The sequence below is a fragment of the Hypanus sabinus genome, chromosome 17 (assembly GCF_030144855.1).
Source record: "Hypanus sabinus isolate sHypSab1 chromosome 17, sHypSab1.hap1, whole genome shotgun sequence".
NCBI classification, from domain to species: domain Eukaryota; kingdom Metazoa; phylum Chordata; class Chondrichthyes; order Myliobatiformes; family Dasyatidae; genus Hypanus; species Hypanus sabinus.
In genome coordinates this window covers 22,504,833-22,523,333 of record NC_082722.1, presented here as the reverse complement: position 1 = coordinate 22,523,333, position 18,501 = coordinate 22,504,833, and the positions used below count along the sequence as shown (strand labels likewise).

At 41.0% G+C, this 18,501-nt stretch overlaps 1 protein-coding gene across 1 annotated transcript in view; it reads right to left on the bottom strand.

The window, feature by feature from the left end:
• Positions 1-18,501, bottom strand: part of znrf1 (zinc and ring finger 1) — a 241,963-nt gene that overhangs the window by 54,381 nt on the left and 169,081 nt on the right. Inside the window, exon 3 of the mRNA XM_059992647.1 lies at positions 3,201-3,306. Coding sequence (XP_059848630.1) covers positions 3,201-3,306 — 106 coding nt within the window. The remainder of the gene's footprint in view (positions 1-3,200; positions 3,307-18,501) is intronic.

The following is an 18,501-nucleotide window of genomic DNA, read 5'->3' as shown; positions in this document are numbered from 1 at the left end:
TAATACTGTCTTTGTTAATGTATGCACATATTGTGAATTACTTTTTGAGAAAGAACACAAAACTGCATATAAAATGAGATGTTGATATGCAAGTGCTGATTTTTAGTGACTGGGCAATTCAACACACTGTATGCTGAATTAGACGATCATTCTGGTGAAAATACATCACCTAGATACAAGCATAAGAAACAAAAGCAGCAGTAGATAATTCTGCCATTCCTGTCCCATTGCCATTCTGTGACATTGCAAACATGTCCATTTATTCCCTTCATATTCAAAAGCTACTGGTTGACATCTTAAATAACCTGCAGCATCAAGAAAATTCAAGTAATTTGTCGAAACATGATCTCACTCTATGAATCCATTTTGACTCTGCCCAATCCTTTTGTTACCTTTTTAAATCCTCATCCTCCGTAATAAATTTTAGCATTGCCTTCCTACTTGTGTTGTTCCAACTTCTCTACAATCTACTTTTACACTTCCTGTTCTTTTCTTGAATAGTTATAAATACGTGAAGAATTCTCAAGCTTATAGAATTTTGAATGATGTATTAACTTTTTCATGACCATTATTCTCTTTCAAAATTTTTGGATGCAGGTAATCAAATTCTGGAAATTCATTGACTTTTGACCACTTTTATTTTTATAGTAATTATTTTGATCATACTAATTTACTTTTACTTGCTCTAGGCCATTGGTTCTCAATAACTGCTGGAGGGTTTTGTGCTTCATGAAGTCAGACCAGAAATAAATATATTTACTTATCTTCTCTTATATTTGCTTATTTTCCCCAAAATAATATCTCATGTCTCAGTCTACAGAATATCCACATTAATCTCTACTGATCATTATCATTTACATATGCACAAAACCTTTTAAACAAGTGGCCAGTGCATCACAGCTATTTGGATGACAGAAATATGCCTTTACACAATTCACAAATCACGACCCAAAAAGATTGAGATACAGAATAAAATTTACTCTCATGGGATTTACATGCAAAATAATTACCTTTTTTTCAACTCATGTTTATTGATGCATGTGCATATGATGAAACTTCACATTACAGAAAATCATGACACTGACCTTTTTCTAGGAACACTAAACCCCTGGAATGTAGAGGCCATTTATAGTCTGATCTAAGTTTCTCACTAGATCCTTTGCTGAATTCCGAAATTTTCTGAATGGTTAGGATTACAATTTCTTCTGACAAAATGATTAGCCTTTTCCTTTGATCCATTCTACACTCTTAACATTGTTGGCCACAATGAATCATACCTAATACCTTCACAATCTGTTTTGCTTACAAATTAGGGCCCTAATTTCAATATTGTACTAAATTATTTTCAACCTTTATATAAAATGCTATATTATGATCACTCTTCCCTGAAGGCTCCTTAACTGCAAGATTATTAATTAACCTTTTCTTATTACACAACACTAGGTTAAAACCCAGCTTCTTCTCAATCAGTTCCTCAAGTCATTAATCTAGAAAATCATTCCACAGACATTCCATGAATCCCTCTTATGCATTATAGCTAATTTGCCTTGCTCATTCTATACACAAGGCTGCTCATGATTATCACCTTACTCTTGTAACCAGATGCTCTGATTTATGGTTTAGATTATGCCCAATAGTATAAACATGGCTAAGTTTACTTCTGATCAGCTTCTGAGCTGAGAATGTTCCATACTAATGTAGTGGAAAAAATTACAAAGCATTATCACCTTATCCTTCAGCATAAGGTCGTATGTGTACATCACATTCAGAAACATTAATTCAGGGTGGGGTGGGGTGTGTGAGTGCTAGTGTGTGTGTGTGTGTGTGTGTGTGTGTGTGTGTGTGTGTGTGTGTGTGTGTGTGTACGTGCGAATGTGCGAGAGAGTTTGTGTGTGTGAGAGAGTGTGTGTGCGAGTGTGTGAGAGAGAGAGTGTGTGTGCGCGAGTGTGTGTGAGAGAGAGAGAGAGAGAGAGAGAGAGAGCGGGCGCACGCGCTCCCTTAACTCCTGGTGGAGTCATCAAGGCACCGTCATGACAAGCTTTTTGCACTGATCTTTTTGGTGATTGCTCATTGTACAGCACGTCTTGGCCATCTGAAACCTGGCGGAGCCCACCCCTCTCCAGGCCTTTTTTTTTTACAAGGTCGAGTTGCTACCTTAACACTCAACCCAGGCACGGATGGAGAGAATGCAAGGGAGCCGGCCAGATTCGAACTCGGGACCTCTCACCCCGAAGTCCAGCGCTGATGCCTACGTAAATCCAAATGCGTACTTGGTAAGCTAACTATGATCTGAAATATTATCATTACATGTTGCATTAGCCAGCTTGTTTACCATATATCAAACAATGCTTGTGCTGTATTCAAAGTATCTAATTAGATAAACAATCCATTACAGAAAGAAAAGAAGTCACAGTGACTAAATGAGACCCAAATATCTAAAAATACCCCTATAAAACACCACCTTGTGTTCAAACATTAATGGTGGCCCATCTGTTTGGCTAGGGATTAGAAAACCTTAATCTTACCTCAATTCATTCATTTAATTTAATTTGATTAATTGCCACAACAGTCATACATCTACAGAAAGAAAACCATGCCATCATGAGTGTACTCTGTTAAAGATACCTATAACATAAATAATTTGACTTCCAAGTAATTGCTTCCATGCAAATTAAGAAAAAAAACCTGTGACATGATAAAATGGATTTTGTGTTCCCACAATGATCAATGCAGGTGACCCATGAATTATGGCTTTAAAGTTACAGAAAACCACTCCCACAGAATTCACAAGTTCACAGGATTCATTCTCACAGAATTTATCTGGGGACAAATGTAAATAAGCATACTGCAACAATGCAGTTTAAAATATGTGATATTGTTTGTTTTCTAGGAATACAATCCCAACCCCTCTAACTTGCTATAATGTTGGGATTGCCTGTGATCAGACATACTTGTCACACCACCCTCTTTCATCATGATTTATGACTCTGTGACTCACTTCATTATCAAACCCAAAAATGAAAATCAGTGCTATAGACATGAAGTCTCATCATCCCACATGGGATCATTAGCTTTTTAAATTACGTTTTAGATAAACTCAATATTTGTGGCCATTAAAATCACTCAAAGATGCAAAAAAACTAGCATCATCCAAGGTACTAAATTCAGTACTTAGTATGCATACTGTAGTGGCTACTTACCTTTTGTGGTAGATACACAGACAAGGAAGTCGAGCTATCGTGTCTCCTTGCAGAAGTTCCTCCAAACAGATTACACATTCCCCAGCATCTTTACTCAGCACATCATCTGCAAAGTAAAATTTCATTTTACAAATTTTTTGAAAAACTATTCCATTTTTAAATTTATGTTTATTCATCTTATTATTTACTTTTTAATTACTTTTAACTTGGAATTGAAGAGTCTTGAATACTGAGAAGCAAATGAACGACTTATTTTTAAAATCAATTTATTTCCTAAAGCCAGATATTTGACCATAGGTTTAAAACCCCTATGCACCATTTCATCTCTTATGTAACAATGAATTTATTACAACATTACTAAAACTCTGTTACAGTTCTCAGTCTGTATTAAGTTTGGTACTAACACTGAACTTCAGGCATTTTTTGGAGGCTCTTTGCATACCTCCTATACCAGGTCCGTCATTTAAAAAAAAATGAAACCGCACCATCTTGCCTTAAGAAATAGTTGTTGTAGTTCACTCCTTTTTATTTTGTGTTTAAATTAACATGGACTTTTCATAGATGATAGTTGCTGTGTCATTCTCATGGAGATGAACAGTGCTTTTAAAGACACACTTCAATTGCAGCCCAAAGCTGATGGGATGAGAAAGCACACTGCGAGGTATGTGGAACAGGAGGAAATCACTTCCACTGGCTACAGCTTGCCCCATGATCAGTGGCAGAAACTTCAGTTCCACAGAATGAAGAGCCTGTCTCTATTGTGGAATGAGAGTGCAAAGGGGGCGGGGAGAAGGAAATAATAGTTGGGAAAAGGGGAAGGGAGGGGGAGGGAGCAGGAAGCACCAGTAAGATGTTCTGTAATAATCAATAAATCAATTGTTTGGAATCAAGTGACCTTACCTGATGTCTCAGGGCTGGGTGCATCTGCACCTGCACCACCCCCCACACCTAGCATTTCTCCTTTGCCACCTGTCCCACACCCCTCCTGTGGCACTCTCATACTCGTCAATCGCAATGTCAGTTGCTTCTACCAGATTAATAAACTCACCCTCCATTCCACATTGACAAATAGTCTTAGCACCCTAGCAATATATATGTACCTAAGACTTTTGCACAGTACTATACAACCTTGTGATTCATTTTCTTGTGGGCATAATCTGTAAATCCAAGAACCATAAAAGAATCAATGAAAGACCACACAAACAGAACTGACAAACAGCCAGTGTGCAAAAGACAACAAACTGCACAGATACAAAAAAAAACAATGGACATAGAGAACATGAAATGAAGAGTCCCTGAAAGTGAGTCCATAGGTTGAAAGTACAGTTCAGTGATGCGGCAAGTGAAATTGAATCAAGATATCCCCACTGGTTCATGAGCCTGATGTATGAGGGGTAATAACTGTTCCTGAACCTGGTGGTGAATATCCTGAGGTTTCTGTACATTTTTCCTGATGGGATCAATGAGAAGAGAACAGCTTTTGTAGCAGATAATACTAGAGATTACTTGATACGATGATATAGACTGATGTTTTACAGCTCCCCAACCTCACAGCCTGCATGACATGCCAGGGCCTGCAAATATTAGCTTGTTTTCGGGCTATCCCCAGGACAACCTTGGGTGTGTTGGCTGATAATACAAATGAGAAATTTCACTGTACATTTCCATGTACATGTGATAAATAAATTTGAACTATGAATCAGTATTATTAGTTTCACTTTGACATACATGGCCAAACACTGATTGCTTATCACCTTGGCATAGTTGGGAGAAGAATATATTGAGACTAGCTGGTTCAGATGCACAAACACACTTACATCAAATGCAATCAAGCATAAACTGCCTTCCATAATGAGTACACTCATCTCTGACATACGAAAATCAGTGGCTGGGAAAAGAGTTTGATTTGATCTGGCATTCCAGTTGTGTTTCTTATCCCCCTCGCTTCAAAAATAAGAGACAGCGAGGACATTCCTATGGGAACCTCATTCAAAATCACAAAATCACAGCCCGAAAGCAGAATTAGAATCAGGTTTAATATCACTGTCAAATGTTGTGAAATTTCTTCCTTTGCAACAGTAACACATTACAATACATAGTAATAAAATAACTATAAATGACAGTAAGTATATATAAAAATGAAATAAGTAGTCCAAAAAAGAGGGAAAAAGCACTTAATTCATGGGTGCATTGTCCATTCAGAAATCTGATGGTGGATGGGAAGAAACTGTTCTTGAAACGTTGAGTGTGTGTCTCCAGGCTTCTGTATCTCATCCTTGATGGTTCATGGTAGCAATGAGAAGAGGGCATATCTTGAATGATGGGGAGGCATTGCCTTTTGACAGTGTCCCGAATGCTGGAAGGCTAGTGCCCATGATGGAGATGGCTGAGTTCACAACTTTCTGAAACTTCTTCCAATGCTCTGCTCTGACCCCTCAGTACCACAAGGTGATGCAACAAGTTAGAATGCTCTGTAGATAATTCCAATTGTCTTTGGTGGCATACCAATTCCCCTCAAACTCATAATGAAATATAGCTGCTAGTGTGCTCTCTTTGTAATTGAATCAATATCTTGGGCCCAGGATAGATCCTCAGAGATGTTGAAACCCAGGAACTTGAAACTGCTCACCCTTTCCAGTTCTGATCTCTTGACGAGAAATAGAAAAATGGTTCCCTTGGCTTCTCCTTCTTAAGTCCACAATCAATTCCTTGGTCTTATTGGCATTGAATGCAAGGTTGTTGCTGCTACACTCCTCAACCAACTGATCTATCTCACTCCTGTATACCTCCTTATCACCACCTGAAATTCTTCCAACAATAATTATGCCACTGGCAAATTTATAAATGACATTTGAGCTGCGCCTAACCACACAGTTGTGCGTGTACAGAGCGTCGAGTAGTGGGACAAGCATGCATCCTTGAGGTGCACCGGTACTGATTTGCAGAGGACTTCAGAGTTCTACCAGGTACACCATCAGGCCCGACACCTTCAGAGGGTTCATCCTCTTGAAAGATGTTATGACGTCAGCCCCCGAGACAGAGATTTCAGAGTCATCAGATGCTGCAGGGATTCTCCCTTTCAAAGCCTGCATAAAAGGCACTGAGCTCATCTGGAAGTAAAGCATCACTGCCATTCATAATGCTAGGTTTCACTTTGTAGGAAGTTATGGCCTGCAAACCCTGCCAGAGCTGATGTGTATTCGATTCTGTTTCTAGCCTCAATCAGAATTGATTTTTGCTGTTAAGATAGCCTTCCGAAGGTCATGCCTGGACTTCTTGCAGAGTTCTGGATCATCGGTCTTGAATAACAAAACTCTAACCTTCCGCAAATCTACAAATCTCCTGGTTCATCCACGACCATGATTTGGGTATGTCCAGTATGTTCTCAAAGGCACACACTCACCCACACAGGTTTTGACGAAGTCGGTGACAACTGTGGCATACTAATTCAGATTTCAAGATGAATCCATGAATACTGTCCAGTCCACTAACTCAAAGCAGTCCTGTAAGCGTTCCTCTGCCTCCCTTGACCATATCTTCTTGGCCCTTACTACTGGTGCTGCAGTCTTTAGTCTCTACCTATTCACTGGGAGTAGAAGTACAGCCAGGTGATCGAACTTTCCAAAGTGTGGATATGGAATGATAGAGTATGTGTCCTTGACAGTGGTATAACAGTGGTCAAGTGTGTTGACTCCTCTGGTTCTTTCAGGTGATACATTGGTGCAAGTTGTTCAGAAACTTCTTCAAGATGGTCTGGTTGAAATCCCCAATGAATGGGAAGGCATCAGGATGCATTGTTTTGTGCCTGCTGATTCTAGAGCTTAGCTCCTCTAGTGCCAGCCTTACACTGGCCTGAGGTGAAATGTACATCACTACCAGGATGATCGTGGAAAACTCCCTCGACTGATAAAATGGACAACATCTGACTATTAGATGTTCCAGGTTGGGTGAGCAGAACTAAGACAGAATCGCCATGTACATGCACCACGATGTGTTAATTATAAAGCATACTCCACTTCCTCTCTTTTACAAGACTGAACAGTCCTGTCTATACAGTGAACGAGACCATCCAGCTGCAGCACTGTGTCTGAAATTGCGGGAAGGGCCATGTTTCCATGAAATAACTTGCACAGCACTCCCTGATGTCCCCCTGGTACAGCAATCATAGTGGATTTCTTCAATTTTATTTTCTAAAAACTGTACATTCACCAGAAGGATAGTCATGAGTAGAGGTCTAAAGTCTCTGCATTTCAACCTTACTTGCAGCCCAACATGCTTCCTTGCTTCCTCTTTCTTAAGGGAAAACTGCACTCAAGACCTCAGTCTGCAGTCTGGGATCTGTTGATTTTGAGTATCAGTAGATTTTTTTTAATGTCATAAAATGCTACTGCTTATTGAAGTAACCATCCATTGTTGTGATTGTGGATGTAGCCACTCTTAAAAAAAAAATCAAAATTATATAGAAACTAAAACTAAGAATATCACTGCTAGGCTATAAAGTCCTTCCAAGTTTTGTAAAGTGCACAGCAATCTTGAATGTCAAATCTTCGGAAGTACGGAATAGCACTAGTGCAAGTGAAATTCAAAGTTCAAAGTAAATTTATTATCAAAGTGTATATATATGTCAGCATTTACAACCCTGAGATTCATTTTCTTGTGGGCATACTCAATAAGTCTAATAACCATAATAGAATCAATGAAAGACTGCATCAACAGGGTGCATAGCCAGTGTGCAACTACCAAAAAAAAATTAATAAACAATAAATATCAGGAACATAAAATGAAGAGTTCTTGAAAGTGAGTTCACTGTTTGTGGGAACAATTCAGTGATGGGGCAAGTGAGGTTGAATGAAGTTATCGCCCGTAAAAAAAAGCACGAGAAAATTTCCAAGTCACCAAATATCCCCTGAAGTACAGTTAAGTCAATCATCAAGAAAAGGAAAAAATATGGCACAGCTGTAAATCTGCCCAGAGCAGGCAGTCCTCAAAAACTAAGCGACCATGCAAGAGGGGGACTAGTGAGGGAGGCCACCAAGAGACATATGATAACTCTGGAGGAGTTACAAGCTTCAGTGGCTGAGATGGGAGAGACTGCACATACAACTGTTGCCCAGGTGCTTCACCAGTTGCAGCTTTATGGGAGAGTGGCAAAGAAAAAGCTACTATTGAAAAAAAAAACTCGCATGAATTCTTGGCTAGAGTTTTCTAGAAGGCATGTGGGAGATTCCGAAGTCAGCTAGAAGATTGCATGGACTGATGAAATCAAAATTGCGCCTTTTGTACATCAGACTAAACACCACACATTAAAAACACACCATCTCTACTATGAAGCATGGTGACGGCTGCAACAAGCTGTGGGGATGCTTCACTGCAGCAGACCCTGGAAAGCTTGTGAAGGTAGAGGGTAAAATGAATGCACCAAAATACAGGGAAATCCTGGAGGAAAACCTGACGCAGTGTTTTTTTGCAAGAGAACTGTGACTTGGGAGAAGATTTGTTTCCAAGCAAGATAATGACCCCAAGCATAAAGCCAAAGGTACACAGCAATGGCTTAAAAACAACAAAGTTATTATCCTGAAGTGACCAATTCAAAGTCCAGACCTCAATCCAATTGAGAATTTGTGGCTGGATTTGAAATGGGCTGTTCGCTCACGAACCCCATGCAATTTGACAGAGCAGGAACAGTTTTGTAAAGAAGATTGTGGAAAAATTGTAGTGGCCAGATGTGCAAAGCTGATAGAGACCTGTCCACACAGACTCAAGGCTGTAATTGCTGCCAAAGGTGCATCTACTAAATACTGACTTGAAGGGGGTGAGTAATTGTACATCAATTATTTTATGTTTAATAACTGTAATAAATTTAGACCAATTTGTAGAAATTTGTTTTCACTCTGACACGAAAGGGATTTTTCTGCTGATCAGTATCAAAAAAGCCAAATTAAATCCACTATGATTCAACGTATAAAACATTAAAACATGAAAATTTCCAAGGGGACGGGGTGAATACTTTTTGTAAGCAGATGGGTAATGTCCAGCCAGATTAATAATTAACAAAATGGACTTACTGTAAAAGATTATTGGTGATGTACAAAACAAAATTTATGTATCTGCTGCATAAACAACGTAAATCAGATAACAAAACTTAGTACCACTAAAATGGCTGAATAAGCAGAAAGTTTCGACTAAACCAATTCTTGTTTTCTGCCTGAATGTTCCCTCATTACCATAATGTCAATGTAAACCATGCAATGGTTGGTGCAATGAAATATAATTATTGCACATATTTGCTACATTTATCTGTTCACTTTAAAATGTTCATTGCATAATATTTTTATGTGCACTATTAATATTAATTCAATGCCAATAATTTGATGATTTAAGTGAACAAAGATGACATCCAACATAGCAAAGACATAAAGCTCAAGAAAGTTTGCTATGTACAATTGAGTTGACCTGTCACTTTCAACAACTGATTCAATCATCCACAAACATCTCTGTTGAATGAATCCAAATTATCCACCTTGGGAAATGATGAGCTCTCTAATCATATTTTACTCTGCTCTGACCATTTGACAACTTCAATTCCACTTACATATAACTTGTTTCTGGAAGCTCTCAAAGCTACATTGCCAGTCTCACCCACCCAAAGAGATCATGAACAGAACCCTGCTAGTTCCTATAGGAATTTTTAATTGTTAAGTGCCAACTTGTTACATTACCAACGTGTATGCGTGATCTGAATGGATAGTGCTAATCTCTGGCACCAAAATCCAAGTGGCATCATTAAGACAAATAACTTCTGCAAGATACCCCAACTCTGCCTCTGCCACAGCTCATCTGCCCTAGGACCTTACTTTATGCCCTTCTTTTCCTGACCGAGTATGCCCCCTTTGTTCCATCATAGAACCATAGAACACTACAGCACAATGCAGGCTCTTCAGCCCTCCATGTTGTGCCAACCCATATAATCCTTTAAAAAAATACTAAACCCACACTACCCCATAACCTTCCATTTTTCTTTCATCCATGTGCCTGTCCAAGAGGCTCTTAAATACCCTTAATATTTTAGCCTCCACCACCATCCCTGGCAAGTCATTCCAGGCGCTCACAACCCTCTGTGTAAAAAACTTACCCCTGATGTCTCCCCTAAACTTCCCTCCCTTAATTTTGTACATATGCCCTCTGGTGTTTGCTATTGGTGCCCTGGGAAACAGGTACTGACTATCCACCCTGTCTATGCCTCTCATAATCTTGTAGACCTCTATCAAGTCCCTTCTCATTCTTCTATGCTCCAAAGAGAAAAGTCCCAGCTCTGCTAACCTTGCTTCCATATGACTTGTTCTCCAAACCAGGCAACATCCTGGTAAATCTCCTCTGCACCCTCTCCGTAGCTTCCACATCCTCCCTATAATGAGGTGACCAGAACTGAACACAATACTCTAAGTGCCGTCTCACCAGAGATTTGTAGAGTTGCAACATGACTTCTCTACTCTTGAACTCAATCCCCCCTGTTAATGAAGCCTAGCATCCCATAGGCCTTCTTTTAACTACCCTATCAACCTGTGCAGTGACCTTGAGAGATGTATGGATTTGAACCCCAAGGTCCGTTTGTTCATTCACACTCTTAAGTAACTGACCGTTAATCCTGTACTCAGTCTTCTGGTTTGTCCTTCTAAAATGCATCACCTCACACTTAGCTGGATTGAACTCCATCTGCCATTTTTCTGCCCAACTCTGCTGCCTGTCTATATCCTCTTGTAACCTTCAACAACCTACAGCTCCATCCACAACTCCTCCAATCTTCGTGTCATCCGCAAACTTACTCACCCATCCTTCTGCCTCTACATCCAGGTCATTTATAAAAAGCACAAGTAGCAGGGGTCCCAGGACAGATCCCTGTGGCACTCCACTAGTCACCAACCTCCAGGCAGAATACTTTCCTTCCACAACTACCCTCTGCTTTCTTCCTTTAAGCCTATTTTTTATCCAGACAGCCAAGGTTCCACTTATCCCATGCCTCATGACTTTCTGGATGAGTTTCTCATGAGGGACCTTGTAAAATGCTTTGCTAAAGTCCATGTAGACCACATCCACTGCCCTCCCCTCATCAATTTCTTTTGTTACCTCTTCAAAAAATTCAATCAGGCTCGTGAGGCATGATCATCCCTTCGTAAAGCCATGTTGACTACCCATGAGTAGACTGTACTTCTCCAAATGCTCGTAGATCCTATCCTTAAGAATCCTTTCCAGTAGTTTGCACACCACCAACGTAAGACTCACTGGTCTATAGTTCCCAGGTTTCTCCCAATTACCTATTTTAAACAAGGGAACTACATTTGCCATTCTCCAATCCTCCAGCACTTCCCCTGCAGCCAAAGAGGATTCAAAGATCATAGCTAATGCTCCTGTGATCTCTTCTCTCAATTCCCACAACAACCTGAGGTGTATCATATCAATCTTAATGTTTTTAAGAAGATCCAGCACTTCTTCTTCCTTAATCTCCACACTGTCCAGCACACAGGCCCACTCTACTTTGACCTCATCCTGATCAAGATCCTTTTCACTTGTGAATACTGAAGTATTTATTTAGGACCTCCCCAACCTCCTCTGCTTCCAGGCACATGTTGCCCTCTTTATCCTTTAGCGGTCCCACCTTCGTTCTCATCATCCTCCTATTCTTCACATACACATAGAATGCCTTGGGGTTCTCCTTAATCCTACATGCAAAGGCCTTCTCATGCCCCCTTCGAGCTCTCCCCTTTCTTTAGTTCCTTCCTGGCTACCCTATATTTCTCATAAGCCCCTCCTACTTCCTGCTTCTTATATCTAACATACGCTTCCTTTCTCCTCTTGACGAGTTGCCTCACGTTTTGTCAGTCACGGTTCCCTTTTCCAACCATTTTTACCTTGCCTCAGTGGGACAAACCTATCCTGAACCCAGCTCAAGTGATCCCTAAACTACTCCCACATTACTTCTGTGCTTTCCCCTTTGAACATCTGTTTCCAATTTACTCTCGCTAGTTCCTGCCTCATCCCTTCTAAGTTAGTCCTTCCCCAGTTAAGCACTTTACCATTTTGTCGGATTTTATCCCTTTCCATAGCTATGCTGAAGCTAAGGGAGTTGTGGTCACTCTCACCAAAATGCTCCCCCACCAAGAGGTCTGTGACCTGACCAGGTTCATTACCCAGAACTAGATCCAGTATAGCCTCTCCTCTCGTCGGCTGGTCCACATACTGTGTTAGGAATCCTTCTTGAACACACCTGACAAATTCAGCCCCATCTATCCCCCTTGCACTCAGGAGGTACCAGTCAGTATGAGGGAAGTTGAAATCACCCATAACTACTACCCTGTATTTCCTGCACCATTCTAAAATCTGCCTGCCTATCTGCTCCTCGGTGTCCCGAGGGCTATTTGGGGGCCTACAGACTACTCCCAGCACAGTGATTGATCCCTTCCTATTTCTGAATTCCACCCAGACTGACTCCTTGGACACTTCCTCTGCAGCATCCTCCCTTTCTATACCTGTGGTACTATCCCTGACCAGCAATGTCACTCCCCCCCTTCTCTACCTCCCATCCTATTCCTTTTAAAACACCTGAACATCAGGACCTGCATCATCCAATCCTGCCCTTCCTCCAACCAAGTTTCAGTAACGGCCACAACATCATAGTTCCACATACTAATGCATGCTCTAAGTTCATCCTCCTGGTTCCTAATACTCCTAGCATTGAAATAGACACATTTCAATACCTTTAACTGGCTACAATTATGTTCTGTCCGCTGCCTGTCCTTCCTCATCAACTCAGAACTCTTAGCATCATGCCCTTGTCCTACCTTAATCCCTGCACTCACATTCTGATTCCCACCCCTTTGCCAAACTAGTTTAAACCCTCTCCAACAGCTCTATCAAACCTGCCCGCCAGGATATTGGTCCCCCTGGGATTCAAGTGCAACCTGTCCTTTTTGTACAGGTCACACCCGCCCCAAAAGAGGTCCCAATGATCCAGAAATCTGAATCCATGCCTCCCTGTTCCAATCCCTCAGCTACGCATTTAACCTCCACCTCATTCTATTCCTATTCTCACTGTCGTGTGGCACAGGCAGTAATCCTGAGATTACTACCTTTGAGGTCCTGCTTTTCAACTTCCTCCCTTACTCCCTGTAGTCTTCTTTCAGGACCTCTTCCCTTTTCCTACCTATGTCATTGATACCAATATGTACCATGACCTCTGGCTGTTCTCCCTTCCACGTCAGGATAGCTTGGATGTGATCAGAGATATCCCGGATCCTGGCACCTGGGAGGCAAACTACCATCCAAGTTTCTTTCCTGCATCCACAGAATCGCCTATCTGAACCCCTGACGATAGAGTCCCCTATCACTGCTGCCTTCCTCTTCCTTTCCCTACCCTTCTGAGCCACAGGGCCAGACTCTGTGCCAGAGGCACGGTCACTGTCGCTTCCCCCAGGTAGGCTGTCCCCCCCCAACAGTACACAAACAGGAGTTCTTATTGTCAAGGGGTACAGCCACAGGGGTACTCTCTAGAACCTGACTCTTCCCCTTACCCCTCCTGACTGTGACCCACCTGTCTGTCTCCCATGGCCCCAGTGTGACCACCTGCCTATAACTCCTCTCTATCACCTCCTCACTCTCTGTGACCAGATGAAGGTCATCGAGCTGCAGCTCCAGTTCTCTAACACGGTCCCTTAGGAGTTGCATCTCGATGCACCGGGTGCAGATGTGGCCATCCAGGATGCCGGGGGACTCCAGGACCTCCCACATCTGACACCGACCACAGAAAACTGGACTCACACACATACTACTGCAAACTTCTGCAGATTCTTTGCCCTTTTTAAACTGTTCATACTCAACTGGCTGACGTCACACGCCTGCACAGTCTGGCTTCTCTCTCCCCTTGAGAACTCAAAATGTTTTCCTGCTGGAAATCCTTAGGTGCTCTCCCGCTGCCTTCTTGTTCCAAATCATCTTCAGACTTATCTCATTCCCCATTCACCTGTGTTCAATTAGCTGGACTTCCCACCTAGTTTAAAAAAATTCACTTTAAAATTCATAACCCTGATATCAATCCTTTCACAGCTGTGTTCAACATTATCTCAGTGACCTCTAATCTTCCAAGATATCAGCAGACCTGAAGTTCTGACCACTTGATTATGTTTGAATCTATCAGAGTTAGCCTTGACCTCAACACTGTGTCCCCAACATCAAGAATTTTCAAGAAATTCTGTGTCACTGCCCTTCTTTAAAGAGCTCCTTTAAAAGCCTCCCTTCAACATATTAACAAAGCATTAAATCATCTCCCTTTTAGAAAATTGATTTAGTTCAGTTTCTTTAAGCCTCTTAGGACATTTTGCTATGTTAAAGGTGTTAAATGAATACAAACTATTTTCTTTGTTGAAAGTTAGGAGTTACTTGCTCCAAATCATTTAACAATTTAATAGTAACATTTAAAGATATCTATTGTTGATTTTGTATCTTTACACATTTACTTAACAGAACAGCATGACTAATTATCATATGGTGAAACAATTTTTGAAAAGTATTTGCATACCCTTATTTTCATTTAGTATTTGCAAAAATTGACTGTGAAAGACACTAGCAGTATGACATTAATTATAGTGTGTCATGGGGCAGAAGTAAGTGCAGTTGCTATTAATAAGGAGAAGGTGCTTGTATAGCTGGAAGATCTGAAGGTAGACAAGTTACCTGGACCAGATGGACTATATCGCAGGTTCTGAAAGAGGTAGCTGAAGAGATTGTGGATGCATTAGTAGCGATATTTCAAGAATCGCTAGATTCTGACATGGTGCTGAAGGACAGGAAAATTGCAAACGTCACTCCACTCTTAAAGAAGGGAGTGAGCAGAAGAAAGGAAATTAAGCCTGCTAATCTGACTTCAGTGGTTGGGAAGATGTTGGAGTCCATTATTAAGGATAAGGTTCTGGAGTGGAGGTACCTCTCTACCAAAAGAGTTATGTGACATTCCTTCCCTCTGCTAGCCTGCAGGTCACTCTTGGGTAAGATGTAGCACCTGCTTAGCCCCCCCGGTCAAGGTTAAATGAAGTCAGGAGAGAAGATGGTGGATGGTCGTCTAAGCAGCTGGTGCATATGTTAAGTCCTGGTCATGCAACTACTGACACCAAGTAGACAATCTCTGAAGAGTATTGAAAATGGCTGGGATCACCCGTCTTCCCAGAAGAAAGCAATAGCAAACCCCTTCTGTAGAAAAATTTGCTAAGAACAATCACAGTCATGAGTCCATGATTGCCTACATTATACAACATGACACTCAATAATGATGATTCTGGGTGGCTGCCAGTAATTAGTAGTTCTGCAGGCTTCAGGATTGGGACCGCTTCTTTTCACACTATATGGATAATGGAATTGATGCTTTGCAGCCAAGATTGCGAACAATACAAAGATAGATGATAGGCCGTGTTAGGGAGGCAAGGAGTCTGCAGGCGGACTTAGATTGGGAGAATGGGCAGAGAAGAGGCAGATGGAATATAGTGTAGGGAAGTACATGGACATGCACATTGGTAGAAGGAATAAAGGTGCAGACTATTTTCTAAATGGGGAAAAAATTCAAAAAATTATAAATGCAAAGGGACCTAGAAATCTTAGTGCAGGGTTCCTAAAGGTTAACTTGAAGGCTCAGTCATGGTAAGGAAGGCAAATACAATGTTAGCATTCACTTCAACTGGAATGAAATATAGCAGCCAGTATGAAATGCTGGTACTTTATAAGTATATGGTCACACTATACTTGGAGTACTGTGAGGAGCTTTGAGCCACTTATCTAAGAAAAGAAATGCTGGCATTGGAAAGAGTCACGAGGAGCTTCATGAGAATGATTCTAAGAATAGAAGGGTTAATGTATGAGGAGCATTTCATGGCTCTAGACCTGTACTCACCGGAATTTGTAAGGGTGGGAGGGGGGATCTTATTGAAACCCATCAAATACTGAAAGGCCTTAATAGAGTGGATGTGAAAAGTATGTTTTCTATGATGGATGAATCTAGGCCAAGAGGGCACAGCCTCAGAATAGAGAGATGTCCATTTATAACAGGGTTGAGGAAGAATTTCTTTAGGGTGGTGAATCTGTGGAACGCATTACTGCAGACAGCTTTGGAGGCCCAGTCATTAAGTATACTTAAACCGAAGGATGATAGGTTCTTGATCAGCAAGGGTGTCAAAGGTTGCTGAGAGAAGGCAGGAGAATGGGGTTGAGACAAAAAATGGATCAGCTATGATAGAATGGCAGCCCATACTTGATAATCAGAATAGTCAAACTCTGCTCCTATGTCTTAAGTGGAATTGGGGTTTACTCTATTCAATTATTCATCAACAAAAAAAGGAAGTTTTGTCTTCCCCTTTACTTTCATAACTGAGCCTAATTAAAATAACTTAAGAACATAAGTCATAAGAGCAGAATTAGGCCATTTGGCCCATCATGTCTGCTCTGCCATTCGATTGATTTATTTTCCTTGTCAAACTCATTCTCCTGCTTTCTCCTTGTACCCTTTGACACCTTTAGTCGTAAAGAATCCATCAAACTCAGTTTAAAATGTGCCCAATGAACTGAACTCCACAGTCATCTGTGGCAATAAATTCCACAGATTCACCACCCTCTAACTAAAAAAAAAATTCTTCCTCATCTCTGTTCTAGGTTACATCCTTCTATTCTGAGGTTGTGCCTTCTGGTGTTAGAATCTGGAGAAGATAAATGATTACACAGCAGTTATTGGTCATGGAGCAAGAGCTAAGAATAGATAAATTTGGTGCCATACAACATGTGACATTTAAAGTTTAACTCAAAGGCAAACTGGCTGCATTTAAGTCTGCATAAATAATGAATGAAACCAACGCTGATCAATTTAATTGTCTGTAGCTGTTTAAAAACTATGGCTTTCTGATGATACAATTCCTTGATGATAATACTGTGGGATAACTGATCTGACAGCACTATGGTGATTATGGGAATAAGCAAGTGGTGGAGTTATATAGTTAATATGACTGGCAAACAGGAAAGCTGACTTCACGTCTGCAGATGAAATCACTGGGGGAAACAGGACAGCCTGATGCGGGAAGAAAAACATAGTCATTCACATTTTGCAACTTTGAGTAGCAGACTCATGAAATTTGGCAAAGAGGACAGCAAGGTCAATCAAAACAAAACAAGAAGGAATAATACATCCTAAACAGAGAAATCTTAAAAAAATACAGCTAAGAAAGATGGAGGGATTCAAACAGGCAAGGGTCCATTAGATAGTGGGGAAACTGTTCACCCTTTGTTAAGGATGGGGGTTGCGGGAGATGGACAACAATGGGAATACTCATCAGGTTAGGCAGCATCTCTGGAAAGAAGAACAATTAATATTTCAGGTCAAGTCCAGATCACCCACTCTGGTTGCTGACATGCAAAGCAGGCTCAAGAGGCCTAAAATATTACTTTCTGACATTTTGCAAAGTGATCACCAAATCTAGGTTGTTTTCACCAACACAGTGGCGACCATGTTCTTAGCACTGATTGGATTACAGTATGCTCGAAGCAGTACCAATCACTGCTTCCCCGGACGATCAGAAGGATAGCTGAAGATAAGAAGAGCTTTATTTGTCACATGTACATAGAAACATACAGATAAATATGTCATTCGTGTCAAATCAAGTTAGCAAGGATTGTGCTGAGAGCCTGCAAGTGGCAACACACTTCCAGTGCCAACATGGCATGCTCACTACTCACTAACCCTAACTGTATATCTTCAGAAAGTGGGAGGAAACCCGGAGGAAATCCACACTGCCACAGGGAGAATGTGCAATCTCTTTACAGAGAGCAACAAGAAACAAAACCCCTTCTTACAGGCAGTGCTGTTAAGTGATTGCACTAACTGCTATGCTATCACACCAAGCCAGAAGTAAAACATCATCTGCTATTGCGTGAGGGGCTGCTGAAAGAAGGGGAGTGGGTTTTGGTGAAGATAGAAATGTGACACTTACAGGAATCAGTCATCTCAGAAAGCTGCAGGTGTAGGGGTTGGAAACAGAAGATGTATACAAAGGGAGCATCACATTGGAGATGTCAGATAATGGATGACCTACTAAATGTGAATTCAGACATCCCACTCTGCAAAATCTCATTTCAGGGAGGTAGCCCCACGCAACCACATATTCCACCCCCACCCTGGTCAACCTCCAAGGGTGTATATGTAATATTTTGTTTAGTGATTTTGTCTAATCTGTAAACCAACTTGGGTATATGCAGAAAATGTGACATTAAAATATGT